Below are 25,511 nucleotides of genomic sequence, written 5' to 3' on the forward strand. Positions count from 1 at the left end.
AGGGCACGGTCAGTGCCCCTTCCCAGCCTCTTGCTCACTTGTAACCCGGTGCAGATCAAGCCGGCAGCCCTTCATCCTGGGGCCGGCCCTGAAGAACAGCCTCGAGGTGGGTTAAAGGTTGCAGTGGCCGGTCCAGGGTCTGTCCTGAGTTTGGCAGGGATGTCAGGGGTCAGGGTGCAATGAGAAAGATGGCCAGTTCAGAGGCATGGAGTGGGCGAGCAGGGCCCCACCAGTGAGCATCCCTGAAGAGCCTCCAGCAGGGCCCCGCGCAGCGCGGGACGCTGGGCGGGCAGGTGACATGTCCTCGAGGGCAGGGCCCAGGGCCGGTGTCCGAACCAGACGAGCTGCAAAGGCTGCAGGGGTCACGAGGCGCAGCCGGGCGCTTGGCGCAGCCCCGGGGGCGGGGCGCCGGGAGGTGCAGCCCGGAGCGATGGTGGGCGCAGCCAACTGTGCTCCGGCTCGCGGCGCGCCGCCCCGCCCCTAGCCGCGCTGCCCAATGGGGAGCGCGCAGACGGTGGGGGGGCGGGGCCTGGGCGGTGGCGGCGGCGCGCGGGCGCAGCACCCGGAAGTCGGCGGCGGCGGAGGCGGTGAGTACGCGGTGGACTACGGGCGGCGGGTGGCCGGCGGCTGGTGTCCGGTTGCGTTCCCCGCGGTGCTCGGGGCTCGGAGTCGGGAATTGGGTCTGGGGAAGTGGGGCGCGGAGTCGGAAGCGGTCGTACAGCCCGCCCTGCCTCAGTTTCCCCTTCTCGAGGCGGTGAATGCAAATCCAGCGGCCGGTCCGGGGAGACCAAGCCGACCCCGGCCGAAGGAGCGTCCCTCCCATTCCTGGAAGGCGTTTCCAGTGTCCCCGCCTGGGTGGGTCGTGGGCCCCGCAGGCAGGGCCGGTGTCCCTCGGTGGGGCAGACTGGCTGGCCGGGAGCTGCGCGGTCACCGCGGGGCGACGATGGGTGGGCTACGCGGCTGTCGGCCCCAGAGCCCTGAGTCACGCTGCTCCCTCCCTGCGCCCTGCTGCGGGTGACGGCTGATGTCTCTCCGGGGAGGCAGCAAGTGCCAGGTCATCTGTGCGTCTGGACACGGTCTTCCTGGGGTGGCTCAGTACTCAGACCTTCCCCCCAGGGCGTCAGGGGAGGGGACTGGGCAGGGCTGCACGCTGGGCAAGGCCTTGTAGCCTCTGGGTTTTAAGACGTCTTCCCGCCCAGCAGCTACCACGCTGGCCTCTGGGCCACAGATTTGACGTGGGCCTTCTGGCCTTGGACTGGTCCCTGAGGCTCAAGACCCGTCTGTCCTCCACTGGGGATGTCACATGGTCAGCCAGGCCTGCGCTGCCATCCTGCTGCGGACCTGCCCACTGCTGTTTTGCTGTTGCTGTTTCCATGCGGCAGCTGTGCAGTAATGGTGCTGTAAGGGGCGCCTGCAGCTGGTAGCTCTTGGGAATCGCTTTTTGCTGCTTGTTCCTTAGTCTTCTGGGCAGCCTTTCACGGCAAGTGTTTGTTGGCCAGACACCGTTCACAGCAAAGAAAACTCAGGCTGAGGGCCAATGGTGTTCCCAAGGTCAGTAAGAGCCAGGGTTGGCCTCTCCTCCTGAGCCCCTCTCCCAAGAACCTTCCTGTGTCGGGTGACCTTTCGTGTGGGGTGGGGCTGCAGGAGGGTGGCTGTGTTGGCAGGTGGACACAGCAGAGCTTCTGTTCCCCCCTCTCCAGGTTCCCAGGGCTCCCAGTGGGCGGAGCGTGTTGCCCTGTGCTCCTACCCTCTTGGATCCCTGACCATTCACTTCAAAAGCATGTGTCCTGCAGTCCTGTGGCTGTGTGTTACTGGTGTGTCTGCAGAATGTAGGCCCCTCAGACCAGGCCACTAGCTGTCAGCTCTGCCCCGCTGCCCAGCCCCTGAGCCGTATTACTGCCTCACACTTTCTTTGTGTTTTCATTTCTGGGCTGTCACTTTGATCATGTTTACCCTGGGTGTAGTCACATGTGGTGTTGTGGGGACTTATTCCTGTGCTGGCTGCTGCTCTAGAAGGCGCCTCCCAGTCCCACTCACCTGTCCGTGGATGCTGCTGTTTCTGAGGATGTCAGTTGCCCAGGGCAGGGAGGTAGGCGGGCTGCTACAAATAGGGCCACACTCGTCACTGACACCCCAGATGTGTGAGGACTGGGTCCATTCTTTGGCAACATGTCAGCCGGTGTTCAGGACAGTTTGTTGGTCTGGACCTCGGGGTTTGGTGATGGGCTCGAGAGAATGAGGTCACCCCTGGACCACTGAGTTCCCTTTTCAGGGTATCGATGAAGCCTTTTTTTTTTTCCCTCTCAACTTTTTTTTTTAGGTTGAAGAAATAATGGATACATGCTTAAAAGTAAAGAGGCCAGCCCGCACCTCCTGGTGTTGGCTGGTACTCAGGGCGGCTCTGCTGGGTCTTCAGGACCATGCCTACTATAAGTATTTGCTTCCACCCTCTTTCGAGGGGCTGGTGGGAATGCCTCCTTCCTCCCCTATTCACCATGTGAGCCATAGGGGCCGCCATAAGGCCGGGCTGGCCCCCGCCTTGTGGGGAAGCTGTGTTCCTGCCAGGAGGGGCCGGGGGTGCGGAGCATCCAGAGCTCGCCGTGGCTCACTGTATCCCTCATCTGTGTTGCCCTTTTGAACCTTGAAGGGACAATGATACTTGGTATGAGGCTGAATTAGTGCTCCTAAGACATCTTGAAGAACTCAGGAAAGAGTGTCGCCGTAGAAAATGTGTCATGGTGAAATGCTACTTATCAGCCAGATGACAGAGCGTAGATTGTGGAGTTCTAGGTCGTGGGCGGGGAGGAGGGCGCGGTGTTTGGGGGGTGGCGGCGGGCTGCTTGGAACGATTAGGATGGCAGGGCTTTCTCAGCGCAGGCTCCAGAACAGCGACAATGTGTTCCCATGTGTTTACCTCCTCTGCTGGCAGCCTGGGGGGACGTCACACGTCACTTGTAAAGAGCAGCTCCTGCCGTCCTGCTCTGCCCTGTGCAGGGTGGGTGGGGTGCCCAGCTCCTCTGCTCAAGGCCAGATGGACAGGCTGGCTAGCCTTGACCGCATTCCTCCACATGTGTGCGGTGCTGGGCGTAAGGAGTGGGGTCGCCGACTCTAGGGCTCCGTCACCCCCTGCCCAGAGCCCTAAGGAACAGCCAGAGGAGACTGATTGCTGGGACCCGGGGCCTCACTGTCCTGCTGGCCCAGGCCCCTTTGTTCCTGCTTGCTCACATGTGTCCCCGCGTTCCTCGCTGCCTCTGGCCAGCATGCTCCCCTCTGTGTCTGACAGAGGGAAGTGCTCCCTGAGGGCACAGGCCACCACTCCATCCGGTGGTCACCTGAGTGTGTGGGTCCTTGTGCAGAACTCAGGGCAGCCTGGTCGCTCCGTCCTGTTCTGAAGAGCTCTGAGCTGGGGCTGGATCCGCCTTGTCCGGTCTCCCAAGAATTGCTCTTCCTGCCTCACCCCTCAGTGCCCCCCACCCAGAGTAGCAACTCAAAGCCAGTGGGGAAGGAGGGCAGGGTCTGTCCATGTTCTCCTCATGGGCAGCTTTCCAGGTGGATGATCCTGTTTTCCCTACCGGAAGTGTGCAATGTCCAGCTCCAGGGACGGTGCAGAGTGAGCCCAGCATGCAGCCGCCATCCAGATCAGGGTGTGGACACCATCACTAGCCCCCAGACGTCTCCCTGTGGGTCTCCATTGTCCCCTGGCCAGGTGGCCTGCCCTGACTTCTGTACCCACGCATGAGTCCTGCTTCTTCCTTGCCTCGTACAAGCACCGAGTGGTATGCTCTCATGGGTGGGGTCCCGCTTTGCCCCACGCTGCTCAGGCAGGTGGACACTGCTCTGGACAGACAGCCTGGCTTCCAGCTCCGGGCTGTGGACTTCCTCATCTGTGTCACTTCATGGACACGGGTGCCCCACAGTGCCTGGTGTGCCCTGATCAGTCGGAGTTTTAGAAGCTTCTGTGAAAAGCCAAGAGGGAGACTCACCTTCCAGATACCACAGCATGTGCTGAAGCTCAGGGGCCAAGGGGACGAGTGGTGGGGTGTCCAGGGCATGGCCCAGGTGGTGGCAGACAGCATGCCTGTCTACTGGGAAGCATGGGGGTCCGTGGCTCACACCTCCCACATAGGCAGACCCTGGATACATCCTAGAACAAAGCCCAAATGCAACCACGCACGGAAATCAAGAGAAAGGGGCTCTTGCTTTGGGATGAGGAGGGCGAGAGCCATGCAGTACAAGTGGGGGGACTTGCTGTGGAAGGACAGATGGGTTCAGATGGAGGCAGCACAGGCAGAGGAATGGGCCACCCCACCCCACTGCCACCGCACTGTGGGACAGAGGCCCTGGATCCTGGCACGGTGTGCCAGTGGCTGCTGGGGGATGCCAGCAGACCACCTGAGCATCTCCTGCCACGGCGGTAAGGGTAGGGGGAGCAGTGGCGGGTCCCATCGTGCTGGACACCCGTGCGCCAGACATTGGAGGGAGTCGGCCGAGCATGCTCATCTAAGAGCGTCACCTGCCCAGTGATTCTGCCTCCCGGGTGTCTGCCTGGGAGACCGGAAGATACCTGTCGGAAAGGTCCTCAGCCTGTTTGCAGAATGTGCGTGCCGGGCCCCGCTGTGTTGCTCTGCATGGGTGGGAGCTGGATGGCAAGAGTGGATAGAAGACGCACGTGCCCCGGGCAGCAGCAGGCGGGTGGGGGACGCCGCTACCCCGGGCGTGGACGAACTGCACAGCCAGGTGGCAAGAAGACAGGGTGGCGGGGTCCTGTGCATGTGATGGAGCATACATCTGTGGAGTACGTGGAGCCATGGGCGGGGCCCTTCCTTCGGGGCCTTGCGGTGAGCACAAGATGACATGCTCCCCAACCCTAGTGCTGACAAAGATGGCTTCTCTCCGCCACCAGGCCCAGGGACCCACTGCCACGCCACGTGGGCACCCCGGGCACTTGTCAGGTTGTTCGGCCATCTCACAGCCTGCATGCTCCGGTCCCGGGAGGCCCCCTCAGACTCCTGCCCATGAGGCTTCCCCTCAGCCCAGGCCACCGTCTGGGGTCTTCCTTCCGTGGGGGCCCGTCTGAGGCCTGGCTGCACCCCTGTATGCGAGGCAGTTGTAAGGCAGCCCCCCAGCGAGATACACATGGGCACAGTGATTCCAGAACTGTGGCCAGGACAGAGCCGGTTGCCCCACTGTGAGCTTTCCTGGGGGCTGCTCGCACCTGGGGAGGGTCAGCAGGGATGCTCAGGAGCACGCTGGCTGCAGAGCATCTCCATGACATGGCTGGAGCAGCTCGTTCGTGTGCCAGGGGGTGCAGATGGGCAGGTCCAGTGCCCGGGGCATCCTGAGAGCATGTACAGGGGTCAGGAGACCCCACGTGTGCCCACACTATCACCCCGAGTGCAGCCAGCAGGCACCCCCATCCCCCAGAGCCCCCGTGTGGCCTCTGGCACCACCTGAACTCTTGGTGAGAGAGGAGCCTGCCCAGGATGTGCCCGACCTGGGAAGGGGGTCCCCAGCTGTCCCTCCCCTGCCCCGTGGCACTGGGGCCTGGCCTCCTCCAGGTCAGTGTATCACCTGCCCCATCGGGTGGGGGCCCTGCTCTCCTGGCCTGGGTCCCCCACTGCCATCCTGCTTGCCATGGGGCCAAGCAAGGGGGAGGGAGGGGGAGGGAGGGAGCCCCCTCACCTGCAGAGGGCAGGCGTGTGGCATCCGACTGTCATCCGCACACCTGTCGGGGTGTGCGCGTCACCTTAGCGGCCTCCACACCCATTGGGCCGGCACGGCTTCCTGTATCGCTTGAAGCTGCAGACTTTGCCCACCTCCAGGCAGCGTCCACCCTGTGGTCGCTGAGGCCCGTGGATGAGGCTCCTCCTCAGGCCCCGGGACCTTCCTGCCCACCTCTGGCTCTGCCTCTGCCTCTGGCCACCTGGCCCTCGTGGCAGCCCCAGCAGCCACAGAGCTCTGACGTGGGCGTGTGGACACCCCGGGCTCCAGGTGGAGACGGGCGGGGTGGGGATGGCGTTAGATAAGCCGGCGCGCTTCTGCCCCGGTCGACCCCCGTCCCTCGGCACCTGCCAGCCCAGGTGCTCTTCAGGGTGACTTCCTCCTGACAGGCTTAGATGTCACCTGGTGAGGAGGAGCCCTGAGTTTACCTGGAGCAGTGGGACCTGTTGAACTGCTCCACCCACCTCACCTTCCCACTCCGTGGCCTTGGAAGCCTTGGGAGTGGAGGGGAGTGTTTCCCAGCGGCGGAGCGCCCCAGGCAGGATGCCCCAGTCAGTGCCCCGCTGCAGTGCAGTGGTGGGACGGCAGTGGTGTGTCCAGGGCTTGCTCTGGGAGCCCCGAAAGTCACAGCGGTGTCAGGGAGGACTCACCAGGCCCCGAAGAGGGTGTTGGAGCTCGGCCTGCGTGGGGGCAGGATAGGAGAAGGGCCCTGCACCCACAGGACCTGCGAAGGAGGGTGCTGGGGGTGGTGGGAGTGAAGCGGGAAGGGGAGGGGCCAGTTGGCAGCGGGCCTGGCTCGAGTGGGGGGTGAGGGATTGGAGAGAAAGGCAGTTCCTGATGGTCTCCTCCCCAGGGGCTGGCTTTCCTCTGGTCCTTCCCTCCCAATGACCGCGTCTTCACTCTTCACTGAGGCCGCAGCCCTGGGTTCCGCGCCCACACCTCTGGCAGCAAGCTGCCCGGAGACCTCTCGGCAGCCTTCCTCTGACCACGGAGCCCTTCTTGCCACCACCTTCTGGAGGGCTTGTCTGCCACCCACCTGGGCCAGCTAGGGTGGCGGGGTGCTGCAGCCGAGTTGGGGGGCTCTGCATCTGGCCTGTGAGCAGCGGTGGCCAGCGACCTCACCCAGTGCCGGTCATGCAGCCTGGGCTGGGCGTGGGGGGGATGGCAGGCATGCTGGCCTCCTTTGATGGCCCAGAGTAGTGTGTTCCTGGTGAGGCAGCCCTCTGTCCTGGAGGGCCCAGGGGCGGTGGGATCTCAGCAGGGCTTCTCCCATTGACCTTGGCCAGCCTGGTTGCCACAGATGACACAGGCCGACCTTGCGTGGAGCATCCTTGTGTCTGGGAGAGACCAGCCCCCTCAGGGTGGGGGACCTGTGTCTTCTGTGCTGGACTCTGGTCACGTGGCAGGTGCTGGGAGCCCCGCCAGCTACACGGGACAGGTGGGATGACCAGGCCCTGTGATGCCCAGTGTGCTTCCCATCACCCTGCACTGCGTTCTGGGTGGTTCTCATTCTCTGTGCCTAATCTGCTCCAACATTCTCTGCCAAGTTTTAAGTGGTACTTACTGGGGCTGCTGTTTCTAAGGGGTCTTTCTGGTGCTGGGGTAGACCCCCCGTTTACTCTTTATCATGTCCTTTCCCTGCAGATATTCCTGAGCTCCTTTCTCCTGCACTCAGTGGCTGGTTTCTGGGACGTGTGGGGACTACTGCTGGTTCTTGCTGTGGTGCTTTGTTTTATGTGGTTCTTTCTATTGTACTGCTTTTTGTTCTTGAAATTATTTGTGAGACTTCTCGGAAGTCTGTGATGAAGAGGAAAACTTTGGTTTGCCTGGTGCCCAGGGGCACTGCCAGTGCCAACACCCATCAGACCAAGTCCCTGGACCCCCGGTGTGGCCTAGCTCTGCACATGGAGCTTCTCAGGGACCACCCCCACTTCTGTGCGCCTTCCCTGCGGCCCTGGTGTGGCTGTGGATACAACCCCCCCACCCTAGGTCCCTGTCCTGGGGCAGCCCTGGGCTGTGTCTTCTGTCTCCCTCACCCCTGAGGCCACCAGAGCCTGGTTTGCCCCATGGGCCAGTGCCCTGGGGCAGGAACTGCTGCTGTACTCTGCTCCCTTTCCTCTCTGGGTTCCTGTGTTCTCTGAGATGTTGGCTAAATCCTGCACAATCTTGTCAGCTCTTGGTTGCTTTTAAGATTTTTCACCTTCTTTCAAGCGTTTGGAGTTACCTTTACCAGGGAGGTCGGTCCCAACAGTCTGCCTACCAGTATTGGGATCATCAGGCACTCCTGGGATGATGGCCACCAGTGGACACTACCAGGCCGCCCTGGGGGGAACCCAGCCTGTTCCCATCACCTTGGGGAGCCCTTCTGCACAGGGCCCTTCTGCGTCAGCACTGCATGTGGCCCAGCGTCCCGGGTGGGGGGGCAGCGGCTGGCAGCCCATCTCACATGGTGCACGTCCCCTAGCGCCCCGGGTTGCTGCAGATGGTGTTCGTCGCCGCGGCAGCGCCTCAGCTGCACAGCCACAAAAGTTGGTCCTCTGAGGCTGTCACCACATCTGTGCCTGGAGGAACACAGGGCTGAATCCTGGGGGTCCCTCCAGGGCCCGTGGGGGCTGACAGGGAAAGTAGTGGAGTGAACCCTGCCCCTGCCACCCACGCCAGCCAGACCAGTGAGCACGAGTGAGAGGAGGGTGGGACGCCCGAAGGCCTCGTGCCCTGGGCAGCTACTGCGTGGCTCTGAGCCACGGTTGTGTCTGTGGTGCTGGCCTTGGGCTCCGGCCCCTCCTCGGCTTCTCTTTGCACGGTGGCCAGAGCCACCACGCCCGCCCACCCACCACACGATGCTGGCATGGCTTTGAAGCCAGGGTCGGTGTGGTGGGATCATCCTCCTGTGAAGCCCAAGGTGGGAAGGGTTCCGTTTCAGACCCCAGAACCAGAAGCAGTTGCCAACAATCCAGGGCCAACGAGGTCACAGGCGTCAGGGGGATGTCTGGCCAGCGCCCAGGAGCGTGTTTACAGAGATGGGCGAGTGTCAGGGCAGCCGACACGCAGTCTCCTCATCCAGCGAGGGCCTGGGCGTCGTGAGCCCGTTCCATTTGGGCAAGGGAGCTTTGCAGGTTTGGGAGGCAGTTCTATCGTCTGCCATTTACTCAACTCATTTTTCCTTCTCCCGCAGACCTCGTTACCCCGTGTGAGCCAAGCCACCCCTTGGGGACCCATGTGCATCATCTTCTTTAAGTTCGATCCTCGCCCCGTTTCCAAAAATGCGTACAGGTAACCCCCTCGTGCTACGTCTGCTATCCTGCTCGGTCTTGGGAACACGGCATCCTCAGTGCCTGTTTGGGCTCCATGTGCGGGGTTGGGGGCAGAGGCCAGGCCCTGGGACACACTGCCCGGGCCCTGCCCTGCCCTCTCCCACAGTGGCCACTCAGTGTGGGTAGGGACCCTGAGTCGATGTGCAGAGATGCTAAGACTGAGCCGCTGAAGGTGGCCACGTGGGCAGGATGGGGGAGTGACGTGGGTCCAGCACAGCCCTGCACCTCTGACTGGGGATCAGGTGGCAACAGAACAGAGTGACAAGGAGCGAGACCTGGCTTGTGGGGCTGGAGCCTGTGGCCAGTGAGCAGTCTGGGTGGTGAGGGCAGAGTGTGGGGGGCGGGTCAGGGAAGCTGGGGGACCAGCTGGAGGAGGCAGGAGGCCGAGGCCAGGGAGGGGCCACACACGGTCCGGTTTCCTCTCCTCCCTATGACCCCCGGCTCTGGACGGCGCCCCTCCATTCCCCGGCACCCTGATGGGAATCCACCGACATTTATCCACACGGAGAATGAGGCTGGGATGTGACCCTCAACCACAGATGAGCCACTATTGCGACTGCCTAAGAAGTTTACATCATCTCAAGATCTGGAACATTTCAACTGGCTTCTGGGATTCCGTGCTACTGATGTGTGGCTGAAGTAACTCATTCCAGGCTGGGGAACGGGGAACAAGGGGTGCCCAGTGTCCCTTTCCTGCAGGGGAGTGGGCAGCAGGGCCATGCTGGGGGCCGGGAGCTGGCCCTGAACAGCCCCCGACAGAGCATGCCGTGTGAGTCGGGGTCCAGCCAGGGGACAGAACCCCGGAGCAGTGATTCGAGCAGGGAACGTCTAACTCGTGGAAACATAAACTGTTGTGGGATCGGGGTGCCCGAGGCAGAGCCTGTCCTCCATCCTTGGGCTGAGACCCAGACCTTGCTGGGGGCACAGCCGTGGCACACCGGGCGGCCGGGAGCTCTCTGGGCACTTGCTGGAAGTCTGCCCGCTCCGCTCACGCTGGCCGTTGTCTGGGGCGCTTGTTGCTGGGGAAACCGCACCCAGAGCCTGGCAGAGAAGCCTCTCCCCCTGCAGCGTCCCTCCAGCGCCCTCTGCTGACAGAACTGGACCCGCAGCCACTGCAGAGCCCCCAGGAAGCGCGGGAGTGGGGCTGAGGCAACAGGTGGATGGATCACTGGCGCTGTCGCCTCCCGCTCTGAGAGTGGCACTCCTTCCTCCTGACAAGTGAGGACACGCGGCCTGATGGCCACCGAGTCCATGGCTGCCTTGGTTCTTACTCACGGATTCAGCCAAGCCCTGAGGTCACCCCTGTTCTCCTGGGAGTGAGAAGGAATGGAAGGGACAGGGAGGGGAGCCTGCGTCCTGCCAGGACCTGCCTCTGACAGCTCCCGGGCTGGGACTCGGTCTCAGCATTGATCTCAAATGTTGTCCTAGCCTGATGGCGTTGGAGGATGAGAGGGGCTTCCGGCTCTGGGGTGGGCAGCTCTCACGTGTGATGTGGGACTAGGACGGGAGGAGTGGGGGTGGGGCTGCTGTAGGAGGGACACTGCAGCAGGGCCGTGAGGAGAGCCTGGTGAGCCGACCCTGGCCCATGGGAGACCAAGGAGGGGCCCCCAGCTCCTGGAGTTGGGGGGGGCAGGCTCAGAGCCAGGAGGCCTGGCTGTCCTCACCTGGGCTCCCTCTCACCTAAGCTGTCACTGCCCTGGCTGGCAATGCAGCAGCTTCTGCCCCCACCCCAGTGCCCATCACTGTGTTCACTGCCGGCCCCCCACCCAGTGATGTCAGAAGAAGAAGTGTACTTTGTGTGTGTGTGTGTTTGTGGTTAAGTATACATGACATAAATTTACCATTTTTAATCGCAGAGCTCAGCGGCATTAAGCATTCACACTGTCATGTAACCGTCACCAGAACCTTCTCATCTTCCCAAACTGACACTCTGTCCCCAACAAACACTGACTCCCCCTCCCCCTCCCCAGCCCCTGGCACCCACCCTCCTTTTTGTCTCTATGACCTTGGCTCTTCTAAGTCCCTCATGGAAGTAGCATCATATGTTTTCTTTTTGTGTCTGGCTTTTTTTCACTCAACATAATGTCCTCAAGGTTCATCCACATTGTAACATGTGTCAGGATTTCCTTCCTTTTTAAGGCTGAATAATGTTCCTTTGTGTGGATGGACTACGTTTTGCGTCTGCATCCATCCTGTCGGCGGACACCTGTACTGTTCCCGCTTCTCGGCTGCTGTGGACATTAGTGTACAAGTACCTGTCCCAGCCCTCCTTTCAGCCCTTTTGGGTATATACCCAGAATCAGAAAATCCTGGATCACACGGAACCGCCAAGTTGATTTCCTCGTGTGTCTTCTGATGGCTGTGCCAGAGGCTCCTTGCGGCGTTGGTCCGTGTCCTCATGTTGGGTGGTGGAGTGGGTCTTTGTGGTGCTTCGTCGTCATGCATCATTGAGACTAGGTCCTCTCCCCACAGCCAGAAAGGCCCAGACCCAGGGCCGCCGTCCACTTGGACGCCGCTGCCCACAAAGCCTGTCCAGGGCCTGGGACCCACACAGTCCCCTGCTCCGGCACCTTTGACATCACACCTGTTTTCATCTGTGTTTGTGAGCTAAGGTCACCCCTGTGTCAGTAATGCTCCAGGGTCAGCTGATTGCAGAGGACTCTTCCATCTGGGTCTGTGGCCATCCCTGCCGTGTGTAAGCACTGATCTACACAGATCACCTCTGCCCTGCAGGACAGAGTGGGACATCCTCACTCTGATGCTGTGGGTGGTGCCGCTCCTGGCTTTGTCCTTTCCAGTCTCACGGGAACCTGTTTTCTGGCTTCCCTAGAATTAGTTCCTGAAAGATGAGGCCAGCCGTGCCAGCCCTGCCGTGCCTGCGGGGTTCTTGAAACCTCTCTCCCCTCCTTGGGCTGCAGCCGATTTAGAGCGTGTGTCCTGTGGGCTATTCAGCCAAATGCCCTCGTGGGTGTGGGAAGGGAGGGGAGACAGCCCAGTGTGGCCGGGAGTACATGTGAACTGCCTCTGCAGAGCAGCTCCAGGCCTGATGTTGGGCTGGGCTGTGACTGTCATGGACCCCTCACCTGCATCCCACCCCCATGTCACCAGCCCACTGCCCTCCATATTGGGGCACCCATCCCTCCAGATGTGGCAGCCCTCCCCCATCATATCCCACTGCCATGTCCCCCCAGGCACTGCCCAGCATGATCCCCCAGGCGCCCTTGGGTTTGACCTGCCTTCCAGGCTGCATACCTGCCCACCCACAGGTGCCGCACCCTCCTGGGGTTGCCCCTGGGGGGGTCCCAGCCTCTGCACCGCACCCCCCACCACGTCTGAGGTTGCCCAGCACTTGGAACCTCCATATTTTGCCGACACGATGAAAGTCCCGAATCAGGGGACCCCGAGTTCATGGGATGGGGGTGTCCTGAGTCGGCCTGACCTCATCGGGGCGGCCCGCAGAGCGACCAGCCCCTCCTCAGGGAGTAAGCTTCTGCCCTTGGAGGGGCCCGTGGCCAGAGCTTGAGGGCGGCCTCCAGGAAGCAAGTGACCTCGGCGCACGGCAGGCGAGACCAGGGGCCCCAGTCACATGGCTTCAAGGAACTGACCCCTGCAACAGCGGAGACCCTGCTGATCAGCGCCTGTGTCATCCCGGGGCTGAGCACCTGGCCGAGATGATGGGCGGGCGTTGCTTTAAGCTGCCGCATTTGTGCAGGTGTTTGGCTGCATAGAAGACCAGCATCCTCCCGTCAGGATGGCACTGTCATGGCTGTCACGTCACCACCCTCTTTGTCAAAATGTCATTTAGACCCAAAGGCTGATGCTTCTACTGGCTCCACCTGGAGGGACTGCTGGGCCAGCTGTTGCCCTTTGGGGTGGCTTCCACGGAGGTTGCCACTACTGGACACTTCACTGGACCCTGGCCTGTGCACCCGTCACTGCTGCTAAACTCCTCCCCCCACCGTGGTGTGCAGATCCCTCCCCTGACTGTGCCCAGACCCACCCCTCAAATGGTGACAGACCCTTTCCATGACTGTGCCCAGTTGGACTCGGAGGTGAGGAGTGAGGGGCTTCCTCTCTCTTGGAGCCTCCACGTGGTACCATCAGGCCCACCAGCAGTTCGGCTAAACAGCGACTCTGATGAAAGCAACCCAGCGCTTCAGGCTCCTAGCAATTAGCAAACGTCTCGCTTCTTTTCTACAAATGGGCAGTTGGAGTAAGGGGACAGAGGCACTGCTCTTTCGCTTTGTTCTTTTCCCTAAGTTTTCCTTTCTGGAGTCTTCACAAGAATGGGAACCAGAAGCCACGGCACCGGCCTGGTTCGGGCTCAGCCTCCCGTCCCCTACAACTGCAGGGGTCAGGCGAGCGGGCAGGTGAGGGGCGCTGGGCACCTGAAGGAGGATGCTTGATCCTGGCACAGGAGCCACCGCACCCTCTGGGGGGCCCAGGCCCCACAGCCAAGTCTCCCCACCCGGGGTGTGGGGGGCATTGCGCTGTCCTTCTCCTGACTGCTGCTTAGCCAGCTTCTGCCAGGATGGGTTCCGGACTGGGTCACAGGGGGACAGGGCAGACATGGCAAGGGGCAGGGGGTGGGGTCCGGGTCAGGGCCTGGCAGCTGGAGCTGCAGAGGATCCTTCTGTGAGCGGCTGCGGCTTGTGTCAGGGATATTGAACCCCCTGCCCCCTGCGCCTGGACCTGGTGCAGCCCTAGAGCCAGCTGTGTGGAGGGAGAGCCAGGTCACAGGCTAGACGGGCATCCTGAGGGTGGTGAGGCTTCCAGGGTGGTCCCTGGCGGTGCCAGCGCCTGTGGCCGAGGTGGTGTGGGAGGCACAGGTGGGGGGTAACATATGCGCACAGGCGAGACACTTCTAGGGCTCTGGGATGCCAGCACTGGTTTTGCCTTCAATTTTGTGTCTTTGTTAATTCACATTTTACCACAAGCCGATATTCATGAAATCAATGAGTCGATGCAAACAGTACTTCTGAAGACTTCTGAGGATCTAACCCCTGACTCAGCGAACTTGGTTTCAGACCCACTGTGGCCCTAGGTGCCGCGCCCGCCTGTGGTGCTTGGAGGGTCCTTCGGCGGCCACTCTTAGACCCCGGGGTCTACGGGACCCTGTGGGGTGACCCTGCCCACTCAGTCACCGTCTGTGTTCATAGTTTTTTTTTTTTTTTTTTTTTTTTTTTTGCGGTACACGGGCCTCTCGCTGTTGTGGCCTCTTCCGTTGCGGAGCACAGGCTCCGGACGCGCAGGCTCAGCAGCCATGGCTCACGGGCCCAGCCACTCTGCGGCATGTGGGATCTTCCCGGACCGGGGCACGAACCCATGTCCCCTGCATCAGCAGGCGGACTCTCAACCACTGCACCACCAGGGAAGCCCCTGTAGTTATTTTAAATGGCAAAGCTGACCGAAAACTTCGTTTTCTTACCTCAAAACCAGGGCCCTGAAAACATCAACGTCTTTCCTAATTGCCAAAGAAATACTTGTTTGATTCATAATACAAAACACTAGTGAGGGCCTCCCTGGTGGCGCAAGTGGTTGAGAGTCCGCCTGCCGATGCAGGGGATACGGGTTCGTGCCCCGGTCTGGGAGGATCCCATATGCCGCGGAGCGGCTGGGCCCGTGAGCCATGGCCGCTGAGCCTGCGCGTCCGGAGCCTGCGCGTCCGGAGCCTGTGCTCCGCGACGGGGGAGGCCACAGCAGTGAGAGGCCCGCATACCGCAAAAAAAAAAAAAAAAAAACACTAGTGAAACACAGAGAAGTCCTCACTCGCTCTCTCCCAAAGACACCCCAAAGCGCGGGACCGAGCAGCCCTTGGAGTCCCTGAGCGCTGGTGGGAGGCTTACAGGGTGTCCTCAGGGAAGGGGCCGAAGGGCAGGAGGACATGCCCGCCCAGCGTCCTGTTCCGGGTGGCAGAGCGAGCAGGGCTGAGCCGGCAGCCACCCATCTCCTCCTCCCAGCGGGTTCCCGTCCTCTCTGGGACTTGCCCACGTTGCTGCCTACCAAGGTGCGTTGTCTTGGTAACGAGAGGAAACACGTGACTCTTCCACATTCACGTGAGACCCTCAGCCATGCTCTCTCCTCAGGCTCATCCTGGCCGCCAACAGGGACGAGTTCTACCACCGACCTTCCAGGGCTGCAGACTTCTGGGGGAACAACAACGAGGTCCTCAGCGGTGAGTGTCCCCGCCGTCCACCCAGCACCGTCCACTCAGCTTCACGTGCCCGGATCCCCGGGGGAAGCAGCTGGAAGGTGGGGGTTGTATTTGGAGCCACCATCCGCTGTGGTTGGTCTCGTGTGAGGCATGAGTTCAGACCGGTCACCTCGGAGCATCATGGTCGTGCGTGCACGCATGTGTGTGTACATGCATGTGTATGTGCATGTGATTCTTTTTTTTTTTTTTCTTTTTGCGGTATGTGGGCCTCTCACTGTTGTGGCCCCTCCCGTTGTGGAGCACAGGCTCCGGACGCGCAGGCCCAGCGGCCATGGCTCACGGGCCCAGCCGCTCCGCGGCACATGGGATCCTCCCAGACCGGGGCACGAACCCGTATCCCCTGCATCGGCAGGCGGACTCTCAACCACTGCGCCACCAGGGAGGCCCTGTGCATGTGATTCTGTTACACACATGCACCCCTTGCCCCAGGGAGAGCGGCCTGAGTTTGGGGAGCAGAGGCCTGGCTGGCAGGGCTGGGGGAGCCTATGAGGAGCCCATGGGGTGGAGTGGAGGCGACCACACCCCGCCTGCCCTGCCGGTGGCTTCCGTGGGCCCCTTGGAGGGAGCAGCTCCTATCCCTGCAGGCAGGGGCCACTCGGAGGACGTGCAGACAGGTGTCGGCCGGGCCAGGGACCCTCTGCCTGCAGAGCCTGGAAGCTCATCTGGAGCATCCCCGAAGGCCTCCAGTGTGGACTGGGGTTGGGCAGTGGTGCTGTGTGGGAGGAGGATGGGAGTGGGGAGACCAAAATGGGGGTCTGGAAGGAGGTGGGGAGAGCTGTGAGCGGGGCCCTCAGAGTAGGAGTGCAGGAGGGTAGGAGGGTGGGAGTGCAGGAGGGTGAGGCTGGGTCTCGGCCTCACTAGAAGCTGCTCAGGAGACCTTGGATACCTGCTTGCTCGGGAGTGCGGGGTGGGACTGGCGGGCAGACCCCCGCTGCCTGAGCTCTGGGCACAGCGGTCATGTGTGTGGGGTCTTCAGCCAGGCCGGCCATGGCTCCCCCAGAGGTCCAGTGGCAGGTCTGCTGGGCCACGGGAGGGGGTCCGAGGGGAGCCTGTGTGCATGGCCAGGACCATCCTGGGCTAGGACAGAACAAAGGGGTCGTGGGGAGAGGGCAGGCCGTGTGTGTCACTGCTGCAAGGCACGCATGGGAGGCTGAAGTGGGGGCTGCTCAGGACGGGTGAGGTGACGGGCGAGGAGCTGATCCTTCGGGAGGGAGGCAGGAGGCACTGCTGGGGCACTTTGTAGATGAGGACATGAAGGCTCAGACGAAGGGTGAGCCTGCCTGGGCCCCTCGGCCGTCCTGGCCCCTGGGCTCCATGCTTCCTGCCCTGGTCAGTGCCCATCCCACTGGGGAGCCCCAGCCACTCAAGTCCTTCCCCCTTTGCAGTGGTTTGGAGGCGGCCCCTAGTGCGTTGATACAGGTCCTGCCAGGTGGGGGGGTGGCCCTGCTGCACCGCAGTGCTGGGTGGACCTGTGGCCACCACGCCCGGCTCAGGCCTGGGAAACCCCAAGGTCCACCCTCTCCCTCTGTCTGGCATCGCCCAGCGTGCACAGAATTGTAACAGCAGCATCAGCATTGCTGGGGACTTGTTAGGTGTTCAGGAACCTCTGGGTTCTGTTTCTTCAAGTCCTCTGTCTCCTGCTGTCTCTCCTCAGCCCCCCAGTCACACGTGTGTCAGTTTATCTGAAGTGGTCGTGCCCTTCGGTTATGCTTGGTTCACTTAAAAGCCCTCTGTTGTCCCTGCTCCTTTTTAGGTGGTTTCTATCGCCATATCCTTTACTCATGTTCACTAACCTTTTCTTCTTTAGTGTCTAATTTGCTTTTAATCCCATTCTGCATTATTTTTCATCTCACACACTGTAGTTTTTATCTCCAGAAATTCCACCGTGGTATCCTCCTTGTCTGGACTCTGTTGTTTGGCCAGATGTGGAAGCTTCATTCACTTTCTAGTTGTTGGTTTGTCAGAGGCCTCTGTGCTCTGGATGTGAATCCTTTGCTGGATAATTGTGTCACTGTCTCATTTTCTTCATGATGTCCTTTGGTGAGCAGAATATTTTATTTTAATGAAGTGCTGTTTATCTTCTGTTTTGTGACTTGTTCTTTTTGTGTCTTACCCACAAAGTCTTTGCCTATCATGAGGTCGTAAAGATATTTTCCTCTTTGTGCTTCTGGAAGCCTCCTGATTTGGGTTTATGCTTAGGTCTGTGATTTGTCTCAAATTAAACTTTGCACGCGGTGCAAAGCAGGGACTGAGCCACGCCCACCTCTCCCGCTGTCCCCGCAGCACCGACCAGTGGGCCTCCTCTGGCCTGTGCATGACTACGGCAAACTGGCTGAAAGTCAGTTGATCACATCCGTGTGGGGCCATTGTGGACTCTTGTGTCCCAGTGACATGTCTCGGGTGCTGCAGCCTCTGAGCAAGGCTGGGAACCAGCTGAGGTGAGCCCTGTGGCTTTGCTGCTTGTTGGGACTGCTGTGGACGTCCTGAACTTCAGGGCCAGCTTATGAATTTCTATAAACACCAGCCCACGGAGTCTTCACTGGGATCATGGTCACCCTCTTGGTCATTTGGGGAGAACTGTCATCCTTTTTTTGTTTTGTTTTGTTTTATTTTTTTATTGAAGTACAATTGATTTACAAGGTTGTCTTAATTTCTGCTGTTCAGCACAGTGATTCAGTTATACATACATATGTGTATATTCTTTTCCATTATGGTTCATTATAGGATATTGAATATAGTTCCTTGTGCTGTACAGTCGGACCTTGTTGTTTATCCATCCTATATGTAATAGTTTGTATCTGCTAATCCCAAACTCCCACTCCATCCCTCCCCTACCCGCCTCCCCCTTGGCATCCACAAGTCTGTTCTCTATGTCTATGAGTCTGTTTCATAGATATGTTCATTTGTGTCATATTTCAGATGACACATACAAGTGATATCATATTATATTTGTCTTTCTCTTTCTGACTTATTTTACTCAGTACAATAATTTCCATCCATGTTGCTGCGAATGACATTATTTTGTTCTTTTTTATAGCTGAGTAATATTCCACTGTATATATGTACTACATCTTCTTTATCCATTCATGTGTCAATGGACATTTAGGTTGTTTCTATGTTGTGGCCATTGTGAATAGTGCTGCTATGAACATTGGGGTGCATATATCTTTTCAAATTAGTTTTCTCTGTGTATACGCCCAGGAGTGGGATTGCAGGATCATATGGTAGCTCTATTTTTAGTTTTTTTCAGGAACCTCCATACTGTTCTCCACGGTGGCTTCACCAATTTACATTCCCACCAACAGTGCAGGAGGCTCCCTTTTCTCCATACTCTGGGAGAATTGTCCTCTTAACCATGTGAGCTTCCCGGGCGAGGAACAAGGCTCCTCCTTCAACTAGGTCTGCCTGACGTCCATCCCTCAGCACACACGTCTTTCCTGTAACGTTTTCCTAAGTGTTTTGAAAATCTTTCAGTGCTGTTGTAAATGATTAATTGAATTTTCATTTTCCAGTTCTTGCCAAGTATTCACTTACTCCAGTAGGTTTTTCTTGTAGATCCTTTTGGGTCTTCTTCACATATGATCCTATCTTGTACAAATAAGGACAGTTTTGCTTCTTTCAGATCTTTGCAGCTTTTAGTTCTTCTACTATTATAACTTATTAATGTTATAATAATAATATGTTAATGACTTAGCTTTTTTTTTTTTTTTTTTGCGGTACGCGGGCCTCTCACTGTTGTGGCCTCTCCCGTTGCGGAGCACAGGCTCCAGACACGCAGGCTCAGCGGCCATGGCTCACGGGCCCAGCCGCTCCGCGGCATGTGGGATCTTCCCGGACCGGGGCACGAACCCATGTACCCTGCATCGGCAGGCGGACTCTCAACCACTGCGCCACCAGGGAAGCCCGACTTAGCTATTTTCACTCCAGTTGTCAAGTGAAATGCCCCTCTGGCCTGGGAAGACACTCTCCTGGGGCTGTAGTGGCCTTGCTGGCCCTGTGGCAGGGCCCATGGTTATGGAGGGTTGCAGCCTGCGGGGCTCCTAGTGAAGGGCCCACCGAGGGCTGGGTCCTGCCTAGGGAGGACAGCTGGTGTCCCTACACCTGGTCAGGATGCGGGGCTGGGGCCTGGCGTGATTTCTGCGACAGAGGTGGTGCTGTGCCCCCAGCCTGATGCCTACCCAGGCACCAGGATATGTTGTGCAGGGGCCGGGGCTCCCAGGGGCTGCCTCAGCCTGCGGAATTCCAGCCCCCGTTTCACCACAAGGGCTGCTGGGCTGGTGGTGACACTGTTGTTGCCGCAGGGCTGGACATGGAGGAAGGCAAGGAAGGCGGCACGTGGCTGGGCATTAACACGCGGGGAAAGCTGGCGGCACTTACCAACTACCTGCAGCCACGGCTGGACCGGGATGCCCGGGGCCGAGGTACGGGGCAGTGGGAGGTGCTTCCTGGGCACCTGGAAGGACGGGAGGAGTGGCGAAAATAGGGGCCCTGAAGCCCCCTGGCTGGCAACACCAGGAGCCACCCTTGGCCTGGCCATATGGCTCCCACTTGTGGCCATGGCATGGCTCCCAACTGCCGTGTTGTCACTGCCAGTCTGGTGGACATATACTGTCCGCACTGAAGACGTTTCCCCTCGTGCTGGACTTGTCAGGGCACAACAGGAAAAATTTTCAAAATCATAGTTCTTGGTGCCAACCTCCTTGGCTGCCAGGTCACTGAGGTGTGGCTGTCCCATAGGGGACCGTCAGTCTCCCCGGGAGAGGGGCTCAGTCCTACCGCCCCGGCCATGGGCATGTGTCCCCTGACACAGGTGAACTCGTGGCTCAGTTTCTGACCTCAGACGTGGATAGCTTGTCCTACCTGAAGAAGGTCTCCACAGAGGGCCACCTGTACAACGGCTTCAACCTCATAGCGGCCGACCTAAGGTGGGTCTATCAGCTGGGGATGCAGTCCCCAGGCGCCGCACAGGGCCGGGTTGCAGGCTCTGCAGGCAGCGGAAGCCGGGGCATCTGTGGCAGCCTCTCTGTGGACATTACACCTGGTGGGCTCAGGGAGCGTCCCGAGGGCCAAGCCCCTCCCAGACCCACTGTCCTGGGGACTCAGGGAGCCAAGCTGGGGCAGCGTGAGGGCCGCCAGCTCCTGCTGTGGGAGCTGGAGTAGGGCCGGGGGTGTACGCGGGCCAGATCGGCCCCTCCGTCTCATCTCCTCCCCGCTTTTGTGGCTGAGGAGCCCGTTTTTGAGCCATACCTCACTTGCCCTGTGGTCTGGTGGCAGAGGTGCCCCGGTGGAGAAGGCAGTGCAGGCACAGCTGGGTACAGAGACCCCGGGCCCCATGGTGGTCGGGCACTGCCGAGTGCTGGGCAGAGTGGGTGGCGAGGCTCACGTCGGGTTCTGCAAGGGGCTCGGCAGACGGCTCCTGGGGCAATGACGCTGTCCATGCCACCCATGGGCCCTGTTGCCAGAGGATATGGTGGCCGGGAGCTTTCTCCACCCGGGGTGGGGCAGAATGGCTGGGAGCAGGGCAGGAGCAGGGGCAGAGGGGCCTGTCCTAGAGGTGGGAGGAGCAGGTCCCCCAGGGAGGTGCAGACCCTCGAGTCTAGGGCGCCTGCGCTGGCTGTGAGATTCAGGAGTCAGATTGCTGGGACTCTGCAGGAGGCTGGGGCCACGTGGGGAAGTGGCAGTTGGGGTGTGGCCAGGCCCATGTTGGCACACAGAGAGATGCTGGGCGGGGTGGGGGGCAGGTAGCTCAGCAACAGCGGTGCCTGCACGGATTGTGCCACCCTAGTGCTGGGGCCCGGGCTGTGGGGCTTGCCAGGCGGTGAGGGTTGGGGACGCCCTGTGGCTCTCGTCTGACCCTGTCTCCCCTCCGGTCCGCAGCACAGAGAAGGGAGATGTCATTTGCTACTATGGAAACCGGGGGGAGCGTGAGCCTGTTGCCCTGGCGCCAGGTGAGGCTGCTCTGGCGGGTGGCACAGGGTGGGGCTGCTCCTGTGGGGACCCCAGTACTTTTAGGGACCGGGTCCCTGCTGATTTCCCTCCTGGGGCTGTTTTTCGGCCGTTCGTGTACCTTGTGCCCAGTAGTGGCCATGGCCTCACCTGGTCCACATGAGGCTGCCCACAGGTTAGGTTGCCTTCCCCCTGTACCGAGTCCCTGGCTGTCTGGAGAGAATTGGAAGCTAAAAGGCACAAAAGGATGCAGAGACCTCCCCCCGCAATTCTGTGGCCTTTGTGGAAGCATCTGGAAACCACCCCGTGATGCCCTCAACTGTGACTAGAGATGCTTCTTTTCTGCTAAATTGCTGCTTGGAAGGAATTATTTTGAACTCCGTCCTATTTCATCCCTGAGCCTGCCGCGCCTGATCCATGTCCCTTAAAAAAAAAAACCAACAGCTCCATTGAGATATAACCGCATGTCATACAGTTCACTCATTAGAGTGTGCCTTCAGTTGTTCTTACTCTATCTGCAAAGTGGTGCAACCATCACCAAAATCTAACTCCAGAACATTTTCATCACCTCACCAAGAAACCACACCCACTGGCACTGCCCCTGGCCCCTAGAAACCACTAGTCTCCTTTCTGTCTCTGTGGATTTGCCCATCCTGCACATTTTACATAAACAGATGCAGGCAATACGTAGCCTTTTGTGTCTGGTTTCTTTCCCTTTATGTAATGCTTTCAAGGTTCATCCATGTTGTAGCGTGAGTGAGGGCTCCATTCCTTTTTATGGCTGAATAATATTCCATTGTGTGGATTTTCTGCCTTTTGTTTATCCATCATCTGCTGAAGGACACTTGGTTGTTTCCACCTTTTGGCTATTGTGGAAAATGCTGCTGTGAACGTTTGTTATATGTTTTTGTGGGGAAACGTTTTCATTTCTCTTGTGTGTGGACCTAGGAGTGGAGTTGCTAGATCATAAGGTAACCATTTAACCTTTTGAGGAATTGCCAGACTGTTTTCCAAAGCAACTGTGCCATTTTATATTCCCAGCAGCAACTTATGAGGTTCCAGTCTCTCCCCATCCTCGCCAAGACTTGTCACTGTCTGACTTTTTGATCGCAGCTGTTCTGGGGTATGATGCGGTCTCACTGTGGCCTTGATTTGCATCTCCCTGATGGTTAATGACGTTGAGCAGCTTTTCATGTGCTTGTTGGTCATTTGTGTATCTTGTTTGGAGAAATGTCTATTCAAGTCCTATACTTGTTTTTAAATTGGGTTGTCTTTTTGTTATTGAATTGTAAGAATTGTTTTATATATTCTAAATACAAGTCTCTCATCAGTTACATGATTTGCAAATATTTTCTTCCATCCTGTGGGTTTTTCCCCTTTCTCGTTGGTCTCTTTTGAAGTATATCATTTTAAATTTTGATGAAGTCCAATTTTATGTTTTTTTATTGTTGTTGCTCATGCTTTTGGTATCACATCTAGGAAGTCATTTCCTAATCTAAGGTTGTGTAGATTTTCCCCTACTTGGTTTTAGCTCTCATGTTCAGGTCTTTGAGATGTTTTCAATGGACTCTTTTTGTGTGTGGTGCACGGTGGGAGTCCTGCTCTGTTCTTTGCATGTGGCTGCCAGGTGCCTGATGGATGCAGCACGGTGATGCTGTGGCTGGCGGCGTGACTATGGGCCCCACAGAGCCAAGTGGCAGTAGTCATGTCAGACTTGGCCCAGAGTCCGGTAGCAGCAGAGGGTGGTGGCTCTCTGTCCTTGGTGCATCTTTTCAGGCCGCATGGCTCCGGGTTGGCTGCCCCTGCTGCCTCTTGAGAAGAGGCTCTGGGGGCCTTTCCACCTTGAGGCTGGGCCTCTTCTTGAGAACTTGTCCTGAGGAACTTGCTCTAAGCCCTTACAGCGCCCCCAGCCAGGGACCTGGCCTACACCTTGGGCCTGCCAAGGTAGCGGGCTCCCTGACCCCGGCTGACCCTGGTGGGCCACCTCCTGGCCTCAGGCTGTGGTGCTCCCAGCCTTGACCTTCTCAGGTGGACCCCCCAACTTATGGACGGACCTTTCTCCGCTGTTGATTCCGATCACCCACCCCCGAGGCCTGGCGAGTTCCTGGACGCATGTAGAGAAGGGGCGGGTGCGTGGAGTTCCGGCCATAGCCCCCCCAACCTCCCATGCTGGCCGAGCCAACCCCTCCTGCAGGGACCTACGGGCTAAGCAACGCGCTGCTGGAGACGCCCTGGAGGAAGCTGTGCTTTGGAAAGCGGCTCTTCCTGGAGGCCGTGGAGCGAGCCCAGGCGCTCCCCAAGGCCGCCCTGGCCGCACAGCTTCTGGACGTGCTCAACAACGAAGAGGCGTGAGTGCCATGCCACACACACACACACACCAACCCCCGCCGCCCCCCCGGCTCTGAGAGGTGGCTACTCTCCTTCCACAGTGCCTGCACGGCTCTGACTGGACAGAGCCCATGAGCTCGTGTCCCTGGGCCCTGGGAAGCTCCTGGTGGCCCCAGCACAGGGACTGACCCCCACAATGGAGCCCTGAGTGAAAGGCTAGATGGAGGTTCAAGGCCTTGACCTGGAAAGTGCCCGGAACGACCCTTGTGGTTCCCCCAGCCCCTCTCTGAGGCTGGTGGGCTCCTCAGACCTTGACCTGGAAAGTGCCCGGAACAACCCTTGTGGTTCCCCCAGCCCCTCTCTGAGGCTGGTGGGCTCCTCAGGCGCTGCAGGGCTGTGGCTGAGCGTTGGCGGGGATAGGTGGGGGGCGGCCAGTGTTGACCCCTCCTCTGTCCTTCAGGCAGCTGCCGGACCCGGCCATCGAGGACCAGGGCAGGGAGTACGTGCAGCCCATACTTAGCAAGTACGCGGCTGTGTGTGTGCGCTGCCCAGACTACGGCACCAGGTACGACGGATGGGCTGCTGGTGCGCCCTCCTCTCCCTGGAGGAGCCCACCTTCCCCAGGTCCTCCCCACCTCCACCCTGTCTAGAAGCCACTGCAGGTGTCTGGGCAGTCCCTGGTGGTGGTGCTGGGAGCCCTGGGGGTTCTGAGCAGGGAAGTGCCTGGTCAGCCCAGGGCCCACCCTGCTGAGAGTGGTGGGCAATCAGGGCGCGTGCTGCAGAGGGTGGGCAGGGCAGCCTGGGGGTGTTTCAGAGGGGAGGTGATAGGACTTGTGGGCAGGGGCCTGCAGGGCCTGCGGCTTAGGGCCCTGATGCCTCACAGGGGACCCTCTGCTTGCCGAGACTGAGGCTGCTGCTCTTTGTGACCCATCTCGAGCCAGGCCAGTGCCCAGCAAGGCCCCTTGCACCTCTGGTCTGATCCATTTGGGGCTCTGACTGGCGTGCAGGGGTCCAGGGGCAGCGGGCTGAACACAGGCTTCATGCTCTCTTTCAGAACCAACACAGTCATCCTTGTGGATGCAGATGGGCACGTGACCTTCACAGAGCGGAGCATGCTGGGCACGGACCCCTCTTGCTGGGAGACCAGCACCCACGAGTTCAGGCTGCAGAGCTAACCCCCACCCGGGTATGGCCAGGGCTCCCGGGAGGCCCTGTCACAGGTACTGCCTGTGACTCGGCCAGCGTCCCCCAGGGCCAGAGCCCTCTGATGTGTGTGAACTCTTTGCATCCCCATGTCAAGCTCGGGGTCCAGCCTTGTGCCAGTGGAAATGACAGAGGCCCATGGCCAGGTGTGCGGCAGGCCCAGGTGTGCCGTGCCTCCCCCGGCCCATGCACAGAAGCTCACACAAGGCACACGTGACACCCATCACGCATGCACGCACACGTTACAGGCAATAGACGTGTTCACATGTGCTCAGACACGCACACGCTTCAGGCATGCCCCCCCCCCATGCGAGCCAGACACGCAGAGCTGTGCCTCTCAACACCCACACGTGCTTCTGGCCAGTGAGTCTTGCTGTGATCCTGACAAGAGTGGATGTCTGTTTCAAAGCGGCCCCTCCTCTCCTGGGCGTAGCCAGTTCCTGACCACCAGCCCTGCTCTTGGAGAGGACACGGGCCACATTTGAATGAGGAAAACCTGCATAGCGGAGGCACAGGCCGCTGGGTGGGTCCGGTGGTTCTGTGGGTGCCGAGGGGTCCTGTGCGTGGAGCTATCCTGTGAGGGGGCATCCATGTGCAACGGGCCGCCTCGGCAGGCTCTCAGGCCTCCACCTGTGCAGGGGGGTCATGGGTTCCGGGCAGACCCATCTCAGGGAGGGGACACAGCTGCCCCTGCCATTTCCGTTCTCCTAGGGAGTTAAACTTCATAATAAGACTCTGTACTTGAATGTGAGATGCTGATAATAAAACTCTGAGGCTGTGGTGAG

The 25,511-nt window shown here is 59.5% G+C and overlaps 1 protein-coding gene across 6 annotated transcripts; it reads left to right on the forward strand.

The window, feature by feature from the left end:
* Positions 1-536: 536 nt before the first annotated feature.
* Positions 537-25,511, forward strand: TANGO2 (transport and golgi organization 2 homolog). 6 transcript variants are annotated; one of them, XM_060119161.1, is made up of 9 exons: positions 537-587; positions 8,897-8,994; positions 15,122-15,210; positions 19,551-19,670; positions 20,060-20,174; positions 21,127-21,197; positions 23,390-23,543; positions 23,984-24,088; positions 24,578-25,511. In XM_060119161.1, exons 2-9 carry the CDS (start codon positions 8,939-8,941, stop codon positions 24,696-24,698), a joined length of 831 nt encoding a protein of 276 aa, XP_059975144.1. In that variant the 5' UTR covers positions 537-587; positions 8,897-8,938; the 3' UTR covers positions 24,699-25,511. The 6 variants fall into 6 exon arrangements, with proteins under 6 accessions (XP_059975144.1, XP_059975147.1, XP_059975146.1 ...); XM_060119164.1 differs by lacking the exon at positions 537-587 and adding an exon at positions 607-855; XM_060119163.1 differs by lacking the exons at positions 537-587; positions 19,551-19,670 and adding an exon at positions 607-855.

Source organism: Mesoplodon densirostris, chromosome 15 (genome assembly GCF_025265405.1).
Source record: "Mesoplodon densirostris isolate mMesDen1 chromosome 15, mMesDen1 primary haplotype, whole genome shotgun sequence".
Classification (NCBI taxonomy): Eukaryota; Metazoa; Chordata; class Mammalia; order Artiodactyla; family Ziphiidae; genus Mesoplodon; species Mesoplodon densirostris.